The sequence below is a fragment of the Argentina silus genome, assembly GCF_951799395.1.
Source record: "Argentina silus genome assembly, chromosome: 17".
Classification (NCBI taxonomy): domain Eukaryota; kingdom Metazoa; phylum Chordata; class Actinopteri; order Argentiniformes; family Argentinidae; genus Argentina; species Argentina silus.
The window spans coordinates 1,083,087-1,098,086 of record NC_139671.1 but is presented as its reverse complement, the minus strand read 5'-3'; the positions used below and the strand labels follow the sequence as shown (position 1 = coordinate 1,098,086).

The 15,000-nt window shown below is 51.0% G+C and overlaps 1 protein-coding gene across 1 annotated transcript in view; it reads left to right on the top strand.

Annotated features, from left to right (window-relative positions):
- Nucleotides 1-15,000, top strand: part of epb41l2 (erythrocyte membrane protein band 4.1 like 2) — a 72,695-nt gene that overhangs the window by 16,845 nt on the left and 40,850 nt on the right. Inside the window, 2 exon segments of the mRNA XM_083688737.1 lie at nt 4,832-5,511; nt 7,078-7,296. Of these exon segments, the coding sequence (XP_083544863.1) occupies nt 4,846-5,511; nt 7,078-7,296 (885 nt within the window). The 5' untranslated portion in view covers nt 4,832-4,845.

The following is a 15,000-nucleotide window of genomic DNA, read 5'->3' as shown; positions in this document are numbered from 1 at the left end:
GTTTGTAGCCTGAGGGAAGGGAGGGAGGGAGAGAGAGAGAGAGAGAGAGAGAGGGGGCAGTTGGCCTAGAATCTGGCTGTAGCTCTGTTTGTGTGTATGTAACTCTGGTTGTAGGGAGGGAGGGAGGGAGGGAGGGAGAGATAGTGTGTGTGAATGAGAGAGGAAGTGGGACAGAGAGGGAGAGAGAGAGAGAAAGAGAGGGAGAGCTAGTATCTGGCCGGGGTTGTAGCCTCTATGGTCGGGATGAACAGAGAGAGAGAGAGAGGGAGGGAGAGAGAGAGGGAGGGGGGGGGCTGGAAGAAGGGTCAAAGCTGTGACTAACAGAGACCTGCTTACTGGAGGAAACCGTGTGAAGCCCTTTTGGAGCTCAGAACCAGAGACTCACTGGATCACACGGACCCCCCTCCCAGCCCCCCCTCCCTACCTGATGTTTAGGCTACTGCTGACTCACACACAACATAATAACATCGCCTTAAAGGGGCAATCTGTAATTGGTACATCCATTTTTGGACTTTTAAATTCATGTTAACGATATATACAGTAACCGTTTAATAACCGATTAACCGAAAGTAACCGATTATTGAAGAATATGACTTGTAAAATGCCTCATGAGCTTAGATCAACTGTCTTACCCCAACGGAACCCAACATATAACCTTGCTTTACTCCATTGTTTAAACAATGTGGTTGTTCTAACTTCAAAACATGGTTAAAACTATCATTTGGATCTGATGGATGGTCGGTCACTGCATCTGTATCTCTGTTGACGAAATTCAGAGTGGTTGCATTTCTCCAGCCCCGCCCCTCGGCTGTCCACCACGGGGAGTGGCGGGGAGCCCTCTTTGTTGTTGTTGTTGTTGTTTGAATGACAGATTGCACCTTTTAATTCAGTCGGTTGTGTTAAGATCAGATAAGATCATGTCAGTGTGTGTTAATCCCTACTGGGTGGAATGTGATCGCACCAGCTCAAGTGTTGTGTGTGTGTGTGTGTGTGTGTGTGTGTGTGCGAGCGAGTGTGCGTCTATGTGTATGTGTGCGAGCGTGTGTGTGTGTGTTGTTTTTATCGGGCGTAATGAGAGGGAAATGATACGCAGCAGATCTGCAGATCCTTGTGAAGACCAACACACCACACCACACCACACCACACCACACCACACCACACCACAACACACCACAACACACCACACCACAACACACCACACCACACCACACCACAACACACCACACCACACAGATGGTTTAAAGGCTTGATGTCGGCTCTGGTGACAGGCTCACTAAAGCCTCCCTGGGCCCAATTAGCATAACGCAAGACAGTGTGTGTTTGGGTGTGAGAGGAGGAAGTGTTTGATCCCTGCTGGCGATGAGGGATTTGGCTCATCACTCAATCGGACACGCACACACAACCACACATGCACACACACGTACACACTCACGCATGCACACACACGCATACTCACACACACACACTCACTCACATGCACACACACACACACACACTCACTCACATGCACACACACACTCACTCACTCACATGCACACACACACTCACTCACTCACATGCACACACACACACTCACTCACATGCACACACACACACACTCACTCACATGCACACACACACACACACTCACTCACTCACATGCACACACACACACTCACTCACATGCACACACACACACACACTCACTCACTCACATGCACACACACACACTCACTCACATGCACACACACACACACACTCACTCACTCACATGCACACACACACACACACTCACGCAGGCACACGCTCTCTTCGTAATGTCTAAGACTAAAGGGATGTGATTGATGGACACACTGCTCATAGTTGAAACTGATTGATGCAGATTATAGAGTTGGTGTGTGTGTGTGTGTGTGTGTGTGTGTGTGCCTGCGTGTGTGTGTGTGCCTGCGTGTGTGTGTGTGTGCCTGCGTGAGTGTGTGTGCCTGCGTGAGTGTGTGTGCCTGCGTGTGTGTGTGCCTGCCTGAGTGTGTGTGCCTGCGTGTGTGTGTGCCTGCCTGAGTGTGTGTGCCTGCGTGAGTGTGTGTCTGTGTGTGTGTGTGTGCCTGCGTGTGTGTGTGCCTGTGTGAGTGTGTGCCTGCGTGTGTGTGTGTGTGTGTGTGTGTGTGTGTGTGTGTGATATCAGCCTCTTAGAAGCCATCAGATCTGGTGACCTGATGTGACAGCCTGTTAGTCCCTGTGCCGAGGGGCCATTTTGTAAAGCCGGGGATGAGGGCTCTGATTGGTTGAGACAGGTTGTGTTGTTCCACCAGCGCATCGATCTGCAGACTCTGCAGCTCCGGGGAGGACAGCTGCAGTCTGCAGGGGTGGGCGTGGCCTCTAGTTGCAGTCTGCAGGGGTGGGCGTGGCCTCTAATGTTGGAGTGATTTAGGCTGCAGGGGTAGGCGTGGCCTCTAGATTTAGGGGGGGGCTGCAAAGGTGGGTGTGGCCTCTAGTTTTGGGGGGGGGCTGCAGGGGTGGGCGTGGCATCTAGTTTGGGGGATTTAGGCTCCAGTCTGCAGGGGTGGGCGTGGCCTCTAGTTTAGTTGCAGTCTGCAGGGGTGGGTGTGGCCTCTGGTTTGGGGGATTCGGGCTGCAGGGGTGGGCGTGGCCTGTGGCTGGGCCTTTCTAGGTCACTGGTAGAGACGCTGCGTGTCACTGGTGAGTCGTCATGGTGAATCGTCATGGTGAGTCGTCAACATCATGTGTTCCCCAGGACGTTGTTTACCAGTCTGGTCTCCTGTGTCGACCGACATGTCAGAGCTTTTCATCATTTCACTTCTTGCCGAGGGCAAATCTTCTCAAAGGGCAAGCATTCCACAGAGTTGGTGTCGGGCCCAAAATAGATAGCCTAAGTGCTGTAAAATGTGTGTGATTTGAAGGAGGAGTGTGTGTGTGTGTGTGTGTGTGTGTGTGTGTGTGTGTCTGTGTGTCTGTGTGTGTGTGTGTGTGTGTGTGTGTGTGAGAGAGAACTGCGCACTGTAAACCAACCTACGCATCCACACACAGCCCTTTCATTTGAGTGTGTTTGTGCTGCGTACTGTACTGTAGCCTGGGAGGAGGGGGGAGGGAGGAGGGGGGAGGGAGGAGGGAAGGGGGAGGAGGGGGGAGAGAACCATGGTTGTTAGTGTGTCGTTGGTTGGAGGTTTAAGTGAATTATTTTCTCAATTGAATAAAGGCTGTGAGTCAAGCTGCAGCTGTCCTGTATTATCAGGTTATCACAGACATGAGGTCTGATCAGGTCTGAATGTGTCACACACACACACACACACACACACACACACACAGACATACATAAACACGTACACACACATACGTACACACACACACACACACACACATACGTACACACACACACACACACACGTACACACACGTACACACATATGTAAACACACACACACACACACACACACACCCCCACCATTATTAGGCCAACCCTTCCCTGGCCTGAACCATCTCCTCCCTTCATTCCCCTGTGCCACACATCATATGACCCAGCTGGGAAATGCGCAGCAGTCCCAAAACCACAGCCTGTGAAATGGCGTCTCTGCGTCCTGAGCGAGAGAGCGTCCATGCGTGAGGAGATGTGTTCTATTTATAACCCCCCCCGTCCCCCGTCCCCCGTCCCCCACCCAGCATGCAGCAGGAGGCCCCATGAAGAACATTGGCCGAATATCAAAAGTCTTCCTCCCATCCTCTCTGTCCTCGCCGCCATTGGAGGAGAAGGCTCAAGAGGAGGAACCCTCAGACTCTCTGCTCCAATGAGGTTTGAGAAGGAGGTAGAGGATGGAGGATGCGAGGAATCCAGGAAATACTTTTTTTGAGGGTTTGGAGTTGAGGGTTTGCAGTTGAAAGGTCACGGTTAGGGTCAGTTTTAGGTTTGGACCTAGTCAGATACCTGTCGTCAAGGTCCCTGTAGCCTCATCCTCATCCTCATCCTCATCCACAGACCCAGCTCGGCTGAAGTCAGGTGTCTCGTTTCCTGGTTCCATTCTGATCTGGAACCGGCAGGGGTTCTAGAACCTCCCTGCCCCTGAGTGCTGTAGTCAAGGCGACGGCAGGATGTGCGTGCGTTGGGCTGTCAGTGGTATTTGGGTTGAAGCAAGCCTGGTCGTCCTTCAGCTGAAGGCCCCGGGCGACTGCTGCCACAGACATACCTCCCCTAGAACAGACACTCCTGTTTAAATCACCATGGCTCGATCGCCATGTCTGATGTACCATTGATGGTAGTCTAGGTTTAAATACAGCTTTATTAACAACGTTGGAATGTTCATCTCAACTGATGCTTCTGTTCTATATCTACAGTACCAGTCAAAAGTTTGGACACACCTTCTCATTCAATGGTTTTTCTTTATTTTAATTATGGGATATGACGTCATCGTCATTTAAATATGCGGGTGTTGCGTTGTTGTTGGTGTTGTTGTTGTGTGAGAGGAGTCAGAGGAGGAGTCAGAGGAGTCAGAGGAGGAGGAGCCGGAGGAGGAGTCAGAGGAGTCAGAGGAGGAGAGGTGACTCAGACGTTGGCCTGCGACACCAGAGAGGAACAACAACATGACGTCACTAGGAAGACATTGAGCGCTAGGCTAGGCTAGGCTAGGCTAGGCTCGTATCGTGCTGTATTCCGCCAGCTGCAAGCTGGATCAATGACGTTACCTTCACCCAACGGCTCTCTCTTTCTCTCTCTCTCTCTCTCTTTCTCTCTCTCTCTCTCTCTCTCTCTCTCTCTCTCTTTCACTCTCTCTCGTGCTTCCTCTCTGTTGCTAAAGTATGATTTTAACCCACTCTCTGTCTCTGTCTCTCTCTCTCTCTCCAGTGTGATCGGTAACCATGACGACAGAGGTGGGATCCGAGACAGAGGTGAAGAAGGAGCCGGAGAAGGGGGAGGAGCAACAACAAGAACAACCAGCAGCGGCCAAGCCGGAGAACGACCAATCAGCACCGGCTGAGAACAAGACCAACGGAGAGACCAACGGCGAGAGCCACTCCCCAGAGCCCGCCGCCGCGGCAACCACAGACGCAGCAGAGGCCCCTCCCCCCACCCAGGAGAACCAGGAAGAGGCGGAGCCTGCCGCCGACAACGCCGCCCCACAGAACGGGGAGGAGGCCGCCACCGCCACCAGTAGCCCCGCCTCCAGTCCTGTCCCTGCGGTACCGGAGAAGAAGGAGGGCAAGGGCATCTCGCGGTTCCTCCCCCCATGGCTGAAGAAGCAGAAGTCTCAGAGTCAGGTGGTGCCTAAGGACAAGGAGGAGGAGGGGGCGAGCGAAGCAGCAAGCCCCGCCCCCGACGCCGTCAAGGAGGAGGAGCAGGAGGAGGGAGGGGAGAAGGCGGAGGCCAAGCAGCCAATCGTAGAGCAGCAGCAGCAGACGCCGCCCTCGGCGGAAGCGCAGGTAGACAACAAGGAAGTGAACGGAGAGGAAGTAGAAGAGAAACAGGAAGTGAAGTCGGAGGAGGAGAAGGAGGAGAGCCACTCAACAGGCAGTGCAGACACTCAGGTACGTAACGTAGATCTGTCTATACTAGAAATATCACTCAGGTATGTAACATAGATCTGTCTATAGTAGAAATATCACTCAGGTATGTAACGTAGATCTGTCTATAGTAGAAATGATACTCAGGTATGTAACGTAGATCTGTCTATAGTAGAAATGACACTCAGGTACGTAACGTAGATCTGTCTATAGTAGAAATGACACTCAGGTATGTAACAGATCTGTCTATACTAGAAATGTCACTCAGGTATGTAACATAGATCTGTCTATAGTACAAATGTCGTACAGTAGAGTGTTAATTTGTTGATGTAGAGATCCGTAGAAGGACACGGATGTAGATGGTGGAGGTGTGTGTGTGTGTGTGTGTGTGTGTGCGCGCGAGTATGTGTGTGTGTGCATGCGGGTGTGTGTGTGTGTGTGTGTGTGTGTGTGATGACTGGCTCCGAGCCCACATATCAGGTCTGTCTCTTCCCTGTGTGTAATCCTACACACCCACACCGGCCCCACAGGAGATGGAGATGGAAACGCAGCGCGTTGCTTAACTCACCAACTGCCAAAGAGTTCTGGAACCCTCACCACCCAGAGGGCCAAGTGTTGTATGTGGTGTTTACTTAGCAACAACACTTTGGCTACAACATGAAGCATCATAATTTATGCATTTTTGGTGAATAAAGTCACCCTTGGCACTCTGGAAGGTTGAGAATTTGGGTGACTTCATTCATCCGTGGCACTAAATGTGTCAATTCTCTCATTTAGATGGTAATCATGGTCCTGATGTTAATCAAGGTCCTGATGGTAATCACCGTCCTGATGTTAATCAAGGTCCTGATGGTAATCACGGTCCTGATGTTAATCGAGATCCTGATGTTAATCACGGTCCTGATGCTAATCACGGTCCTGATGTTAATCAGCTCTGGCCACCCTGTGGAATCAGCCCGTTTCTCTCCCTCTCTCTCTCCCCCTCTCCCTCTTTCTCTATCCTCATAGAGAAACACCATTCTCCTGTATAGAGAGGGATGGAATAAAGATCTGGTGTCAGAACCAAAAACAGTATTTCAACCCCCAGGGATCTCTCTTCCTGGTTGTGTAATAGGTTTTAATAGGAGAAATGAGAAAGACACTGAGCCAAACATGAAACGTATTGTAGCCGACTGCAACATCTCCTCATCGCCTGTCATTGAGGAGTCTTCGCCAAAACCACCTCCTCTGCTCCGTGTGTGAAAGTCGATCCACCCTGTGACATCATCCCCAGAGATCTAGCCAATGGAAACAGTCACAGCTGGTCGACAGCAGTGAGCAGTGTGTATGTTTCTGAGATTAAAGAATCCTCCAGTCTCGTAAGGTTCCTCTGACAGGGAGCAGGACTACGGGGGAGATGGTACTGAACTAGATTAGATTAGATTAGATTAGATTAGATTAGATTATTCACCTGATCACTACTATCTATATACACTAGATTTCTAGGTCTCTGTGTGTGTGGCTGGACCCTGTTGTCTCTCTAGCCTGCTAAGGTAACTAACTGTGTGTGTGTGTGTGCGTGTGCATGTCTGTGTGTGTGTGTCTGCGTAGCCTGCGAAGGAGGAGAAAGGAGAACAGGAGGCTGTGGAGAAGGGTACAGAGGAGAAGAAAGCGGAGGGAGAGGAGGAGGAGAAGGAGGAAGTGCCAGCCAGTCCCAAGCCTGAGGGCCATTCTATCCTGAAGTCTCCTCTGAAGCTGACCAAGAAGATCAAGATGGTGATGTGTCAAGTAGCCCTGCTGGACGGGACACAGTTCCCCTGCGAGGTCGAGGTAAGAGTGTTAATGGAGTGTGTTTAGTGTGTGTGTGTGTGTTGGTGCTCTGGTAGACGTTGAGGTTGTGATATAATATTTCTGTGTGTGTGTGTGTGTGTGTGTCACATTATCATGTCTGCTTCTCTGCTCTGCTGACGAGGCCTTGGCCACAGGGATAGTAATGGCTGGTTCTGCCTCTCTTTAGAGGAAGAGCTAGACCACACAAACACACACACACACACCTCTAACACACACACACACACACACACACACACCTCTAACACACATGCACACATCCACACACACACACACACAAATAAATACACACACCTCTAACCCTGTGTTCTGACTGAATGATGGTAGTGTTATCCGAGTCTGGACAGAGACACAGGATACTAGAGGAGATTACTATTGTTCAGATCAGAGCAGCCCCACTCTGGCCACCTGTAGGCCACACACACACTCACACACACACACACACACACACACACACACACACGCACACACACACACACACACACACACACACACACATACATACATACACACACCTACATACATACACACACACACATACACAATTCATTATGATAATGTTGTTTTGTGCAGGAAGTGAACAGGACTATGGGTAATCCTACTCAGGAGGGGGGAGGTTGGCTGTGTTGTTTCCTCCGTGTGTGTGTGTGTGTGTGTGTGTGTGTGTGTGTGTGTGTGTGTGTGTGCACGCAGCGCTGCAGGCTGTATCTATCTATATCTATCTATATTTAGCTCTGCTGCTGCTGCAGTTAATGATGATGTTAACAGGACATCCACCTGTAAACAGACACACACACACACACACACACACACACACACACACACACACAGCATGAGGAGAAACCGTTTGGGCCGAGCTGATTTGGATGGTTAGTTTGTCTGATGGACATAAACAACAGGACAGACATTTCTGAACTGACCCTAGGAGAGGCCTGTCCTGGCTCTGCCTAGCTGTGCTATCCTCTACTAGACAGGTCATTAGCTGAGGGCCACAGTGAACCACAAGTAAACTACAGTAAACCACAATTAAACTACAGTAAACCACAAGTAAACTACAGTAAACCACAATTAAACTACAGTAAACCACAATTAAACTACAAGTAAACTACAGTAAACTACAGTAAACCACAGTAAACTACAGTAAACCACAAGTGATGGGTGGTGTCTCATCATGTCTTTGAACAGGCAGTGTTCCTCTGTGACATCACACAGTCAGGGCACCGAACAGACCAATCAGAGAGGACGGATGGTGATATGTCTGGACGGCTGATAGGTTGTACTAATCAGAGGGTTGATACAGGCTCTCCAATTGGCTGGGTTTGCTCTCCTGTTTGATGTGGGGGGGTTTTCGCATGGAAGATGGGTGTAATGAGTAATGTTTGGCTATTGGGGGGGAACGGGGGACGGGGGGGGCTGGAGCTAGGGACTGCATGGGGGGACCCCCCCCACCATGTTCGGGTACAGAGTGGCAGTAATGCAATAATAGGGTCAACATTGGGGTGGGGGGGGGGGCAGTCTATGAGCTGATGAGGGGGGTAGTTTAACCTCTGACCTGTAAGTGCTGGGCGTGGGGGGGGGGCTGGGGGGGAGGTGGGGCGTACCCCCCCCCCCTCCTGAGTCTAGCCGGGGTAAAAGCAGAGCGCTCTGCGGGGGCTCGTCTGGTTGCTGTGGGTCTGACGCCCACCAGACCAGATTAGAGGGGGTCCCTTACACACACACACACACACACACACACACACAGGCCAGATTAGAGTGGGGTCCCTGGCCTTGAGCCCCCTACAGATTAGACCTACAGCATCTGCTGTCCTACCCGTAGACACGTGGCCCAGCCTCACCCCCCTTTGCCCCTCCTGACCCCCAACCTCAGCTCCCCGCCCCTCCCGACCTTGGCCCTCTGCCCCTCTCGATCCCCGACCTTGGCCCCCCGCCCCGCCCGACCCCCGACCTCAGTCCTGACCCCACCTGGAGGCCTCCTGTCCTTGTATGGACAGTTACTGTTGCAAAGATGGGCAAGGGATAAAGGGATGAAGAGGGCAGGGTCATGAGGGGTGAAGAAGGATCTTCAGGGTTCATGAAGTCAATGCTAAAGCCTAAACATGCTAGCTAGTTCAGTGTCTACTGCCCTAGATGTACCTGTGTCTGGCTTCATGTGTTTGAGTCTCAGCAACTTATAGCCTAGAGTTGTTGTCCAGAGTTCAGTTGAGTTTAACTGTGTGGAATGTAGTGGAGCTGAACAACCTTTTAGAGACAGACAGCAGGGTTGAGAGACAGACAGACAGACAGACAGACAGCAGGGTTGAGAGACAGACAGACAGCAGGGTTGAGAGACAGACAGACAGACAGCAGGGTTGAGAGACAGACAGACAGACAGCAGGGTTGAGAGACAGACAGACAGCAGGGTTGAGAGACAGACAGACAGACAGCAGGGTTGAGAGACAGACAGACAGCAGGGTTGAGAGACAGACAGACAGACAGCAGGGTTGAGAGACAGACAGACAGACAGACAGACAGACAGACAGCAGGGTTGAGAGACAGACAGACCGTAGGGTTGAGAGACAGACAGACAGACAGACAGACAGTGAGGTTGTGAATGAGGCCCAGTCCTAATGAACCAGTCCAGAGCAGCTCCAAGCTGTTTAAACAGACAGGGCTTTGTTGGCTCCCCCAGAGAGCTGAGGCATCATTAACGGGTGTTGTTGGAGGTATTGTTAGAGGCCAGTCACCCAGAAGACACTGGCATATTTAAACTACATGTCATGCCTTCCCTGGAATCTATCTATCTCTCTGGGATCTGGGGGCGGCGGTAATGCCTAGGATCTATCAGGGATCTGGGAATTGTGTATGGGATCTCCGATATGGGAAACAGAGGAAAACAATCCAGCCCTGAACAATGAGGTGTCTGATGACAGAAGATAGTGAGGGACATTTACCCTCTTCCTCTCCCCAAAATCAGACTGCAGTCTCAGTTCTGTCCCAGTTCTGTCCCAGTTCTGTCCCAGTTCTGTCCCAGTTCTGTCTCAGTTCTGTCTCAGTTCTAATCTCAGTTCTAATCTCAGTTCTAATCTCAGTTCTGTCTCAGTTCTAATCTCAGTTCAGTCTCAATTCTAATCTCAGTTCAGTCTCAGTTCTGTCTCAGTTCTCAGTTCTGTCTCGGTTCAGTCTCAGTTCTGTCCCAGTTCAAATCTCAGTTCTAATCTCAGTTCTAATCTCAGTTCTAATCTCAGTTCTGTCTCAGTTCTAATCTCAGTCCTAATCTCAGTTCTGTCTCAGTTCAAATCTCAGTTCTGTCTCAATTCTAATCTCAGTTCTAATCTCAGTTCTGTCTTAATTCTAATCTCAGTTCTAATTTCAGTTCTTATCTCAGTTCTGTCTCAGTTCTAATCTCAGTTCTAATTTCAGTTATGTCTCAGTTCAGTCTCAGTTCTAATCTCTAGTCTGCCCTGCCTGTACTCTTTAGTTCAGCTGGGTCTCTGTGTCTGGGGGGGGGGGCAGGTCTCTGTGTCTAGCTGGATGTCTCTGTCAAGGCTGCCTGCTCATGTACTGTACCTTCCTGAACTCTAGCGAGGTGGCTGAGAGTTTGTCTTCTACGCCCCCCCCCCCCTCAGTGATGTAGCTATGCAGCTGTGGTGGAGCCGTGTAGCTGTGAGGAGCTGCACTCTCCTGCCCCCCCCCCCCCCACACACACACTAGACAGTGGTGAATAATTTAGCTGTGCAGCTCAGTGAGCATGAGAGCTCCCTGTCCCAGTGGGCCCGCTTGAGACTAATCCTACTGAACAGCATGGGGGGAGGGGGGGAGGGGGGGGCATGGCCGGAGTCATCATCATCATCATCATCATCATTATCATCTTCATCGTTTACACACTGTCCCTTTTTCCTGATCTGAGACTGAAGAGAGAGAGGGAGGGAGAGATAGAAAGAGAGAAAGAAAGAGTGGGAGAGAGGCCTGAGCTATCACATGTTTGCTATGACAATGGCAGTCATGGGAGTTGCCTTAAACACACAGATCCAGCCGAGCTGGGCCTCCTCTCTGCAGACACATGGAACTGGCAGAGAGGAACCTTAATGATTTAAACAGCCAGTCCTGTTGTTTACTCAATACTGCTTTACTCCTCCTCCACACTATACACAATGTAAACTTCTCTCCCTTGTTGGAGGGAGGGAGGGAGGGACAGACGGAGAGAGAGAGAGAGAGAGGGGGACAGAGAGAGAGAGAGGGAGGGAGAGGGAGAGACAGAGACAGACAGAGAGAGAAGAGGTGTCCCTGGCTAACTCTATGGAACCCTGTGGGAGATGATGAAGGCTAAACGTCTGGATGCCATCATGATGTCATGAGTCTTGACTCTGGGCCACGGACATCCAGATGGACTCTCTCCTCTCCCACCCTCTCCCCTGCCCTGTCCCCAAAGCCCCTGGACAGACAGACCCTCTCTCCTGCCCTGTCCCCAAAACCCCATGGAAGGAGCCTCCCCTCTCCCACCCTCTCCCCTGCCCTGGGTGGACAGACACAGACCCGCTCCCACCCTCTCCCTTCTCTCCTGTCCCCAAAGCCCTATGGTCCGACAGACGGACAGACACTCCCCTCTCCCCCTAGCCCACCAGGGACCCCCCCCCCCTTGGTTGCACAACAGTGTCCAGACTGTCAGGAATGCTGTCTACCAGCCAAGTGGACAGAAACATGAGGGTTGTTCCAGTAGATTCCCACTGTCTGATTGTGGTAAATGTCTTCAGCCCACAGGGTTCCCAAACTGTTTTGGTCTCGCGAACCCAAATTGACATCAATTATTTCCTGTGACCCCAACAACTTGATTGCCGGCTGTAATGATGTCCAAATGTTTTGTCGCCTAAAAGATGCTCTAATTGGTTGAAGACCCTAAAAACACTGCAATGTAGGCTACAGGTGCAATACACAGGCAATGTGTGTGTTCATGCAACATAAAAATGTGTGGGTCACATTGTTTATCAAATCAGAGAGGTTGGTTTGATTTTCTGGAACTGATGATTCTGTCAGACTGGGTTGGGGTTGTTGCTGCTATCTTATAATAGTGTGTGTGTGTGTGTGTGTGTGTGTGTGTGTGTGTGTGTGTGTGTGCCTTCGTGTTTGATTATGAAAGACAGGGTTGTGTGTATTTAACACGGTTGTGTGTATTTAACACGGTTGTGTATGCACCATCGCCTGTTTCACTGCATTATTAAACCCCTCTGTGGGTGTGTTCAGCCCGACGCCCCGTCATTCATAATTCAACCAGTCATCACCGTGTTTACAGGCAGAGAACTCAACGACAGCCTCCACCAACAGCCTCCACCAACAGCCTCCACCAACAGCCTCCTCCTATAAAGTCGCTGACTAGCGGTGCAGATCTGTACCCTACAGATCCAGATACTGGAAGATCTGCATACTCAGCAAGTCAGAACCCGGTAGACTATGCATAACTAAATACACACTGTCATAAAACACACACACACACACACACACACACACACACACACACACACACACTCACCTGACCTGCTTCAGCATGTGACTCAGGTTGAGAAACACTACTATCCTCTTCTCTGCGCAATGTCAGGACTTATTGACTATTGCTTTCCTCTAGTTGGGTCAAACTATGTTAAGACTATTGACGTTTTGCTCTATGTCAGGGTCCCTCTATGTCAGGGTCCCTCTATGTCAGGGTCCCTCTATGTCAGGTCCCTCTGTCAGGGTCCGTCTATGTCAGGGTCCCTCTATGTCAGGGTCCCTCTATGTCAGGGTCCCTCTATGTCAGGTCCCTCCATGTCAGGTCCCTCTATGTCAGGGTCCCTCTATGTCAGGGTCCCTCTATGTCAGGGTCCCTCTATGTCAGGTCCCTCTATGTCAGGTCCCTCTATGTCAGGGTCCCTCTATGTCAGGGTCCCTCTATGTCAGGGTCCCTCTATGTCAGGTCCCTCTATGTCAGGGTCCGTCTATGTCAGGGTCCCTCTATGTCAGGGTCCCTCTATGTCAGGGTCCCTCTATGTCAGGGTCCCTCTATGTCAGGGTCCCTCTATGTCAGGGTCCCTCTATGTCAGGTCCCTCTGTCAGGGTCCCTCTATGTCAGGGTCCCTCTATGTCAGGTCCCTCTATGTCAGGGTCCCTCTATGTCAGGTCCCTCTATGTCAGGTCCCTCTATGTCAGGTCCCTCTATGTCAGGGTCCCTCTATGTCAGGGTCCCTCTATGTCAGGTCCCTCCATGTCAGGTCCCTCCATGTCAGGGTCCCTCCATGTCAGGTCCCTCCATGTCAGGGTCCCTCCATGTCAGGGTCCCTCTATGTCAGGGTCCCTCTATGTCAGGTCCCTCTATGTCAGGTCCCTCTATGTCAGGGTCCCTCTATGTCAGGGTCCCTCTATGTCAGGGTCCCTCTATGTCAGGTCCCTCTGTCAGGGTCCCTCTATGTCAGGGTCCCTCTATGTCAGGTCCCTATGTCAGGGTCCGTCTATGTCAGGTCCCTCTATGTCAGGTCCCTCTATGTCAGGTCCCTCTGTCAGGGTCCCTCTATGTCAGGGTCCCTCTATGTCAGGTCCCTCTGTCAGGTTGCAGCTAGCTTACACAGCCTAGTCCCTTAGGTCCCGTGGGGTCCTCTGTTAGCATTAGCATGCTAATGGATAGCCTAACGACCTGCAGGAGCCAATGGAAGAATCCTAATGAGGCTAGCTAGCCACTAGCGTAGCGTAGCGCCGTCCCTCTGACAGACACCTCCGTGGTGGAGACCCTCTGCATGCCTCTGACAGCCCCGCCCCCTCCTCACCCAGGTAACCAGGGGTTTCCATGGAGCGCTGCCTTGGGGAGGCGGTGGTGGGGTGTGTGTGTGTGTGTGTGTGTGTGTGTGTTTACCCCCAGTTGACCCCACATCCAACAGCTGTTGAGGCCTGCTAGCTTGGGGGAAGTACAGGAATGTGCAAACGTGACGTTTCCTAGAGGCTATGAGTTAGGGTTAGGGTTTTATAGGGTTAGGGTTAGGCTTTATAGAGGCTATGAGTTAGGGTTAGGGTTTTATAGGGTTAGGGTTAGGCTTTATAGAGGCTATGAGTTAGGGTTAGGGTTTTATAGGGTTAGGGTTAGGCTTTATAGAGGCTATGAGTTAGGGTTAGGGTCTTATAGAGGCTATGAGTTAGGGTCTTATAGAGGCTATGAGTTAGGGTCTTATAGAGGCTATGAGTTAGGGTTTATAGAGGCTTTAGGGTTTTACAGGGTTAGGGTCAGGACTAGGTTTTATAATGGCTATGAGTTAGGGTTAAGATTTTACAGGATTAGGGTTTATAGGGTTATGGTGAAGGTTTTATAGAGGCTATGAGTTAGGGTTAGGATTTTATTGTGGCTATGCGTTAGGGTTAGTGTATGTGTGTGTATGTGCGTGCGTGTGTGTGTGTGTGTGTATGTGCGTGTGTGTGTGTGTGTGTGTGTACGTGCGTGTGTGCATGTGTGCGTGCGTGTGTGTGTCGTTTATCCATCTATCTAAGTGGACAGTCCACTCAGAGACACACACGTCCGTTTCAGAGTCACGTATGGAGCCTGTTTCAGTGCTCGCACCAGGACTCATCACTGCATTAACATTGACTTTGGAACTGGAGCTTAAATTAGAAGCGGAGTCTGAGGGCCTGCCTGTCTAATGGCTGCCTGTCTAATGGCTGCCTGCCTGCCTGCCTGCCTGCCTGTCTAATGGCTGC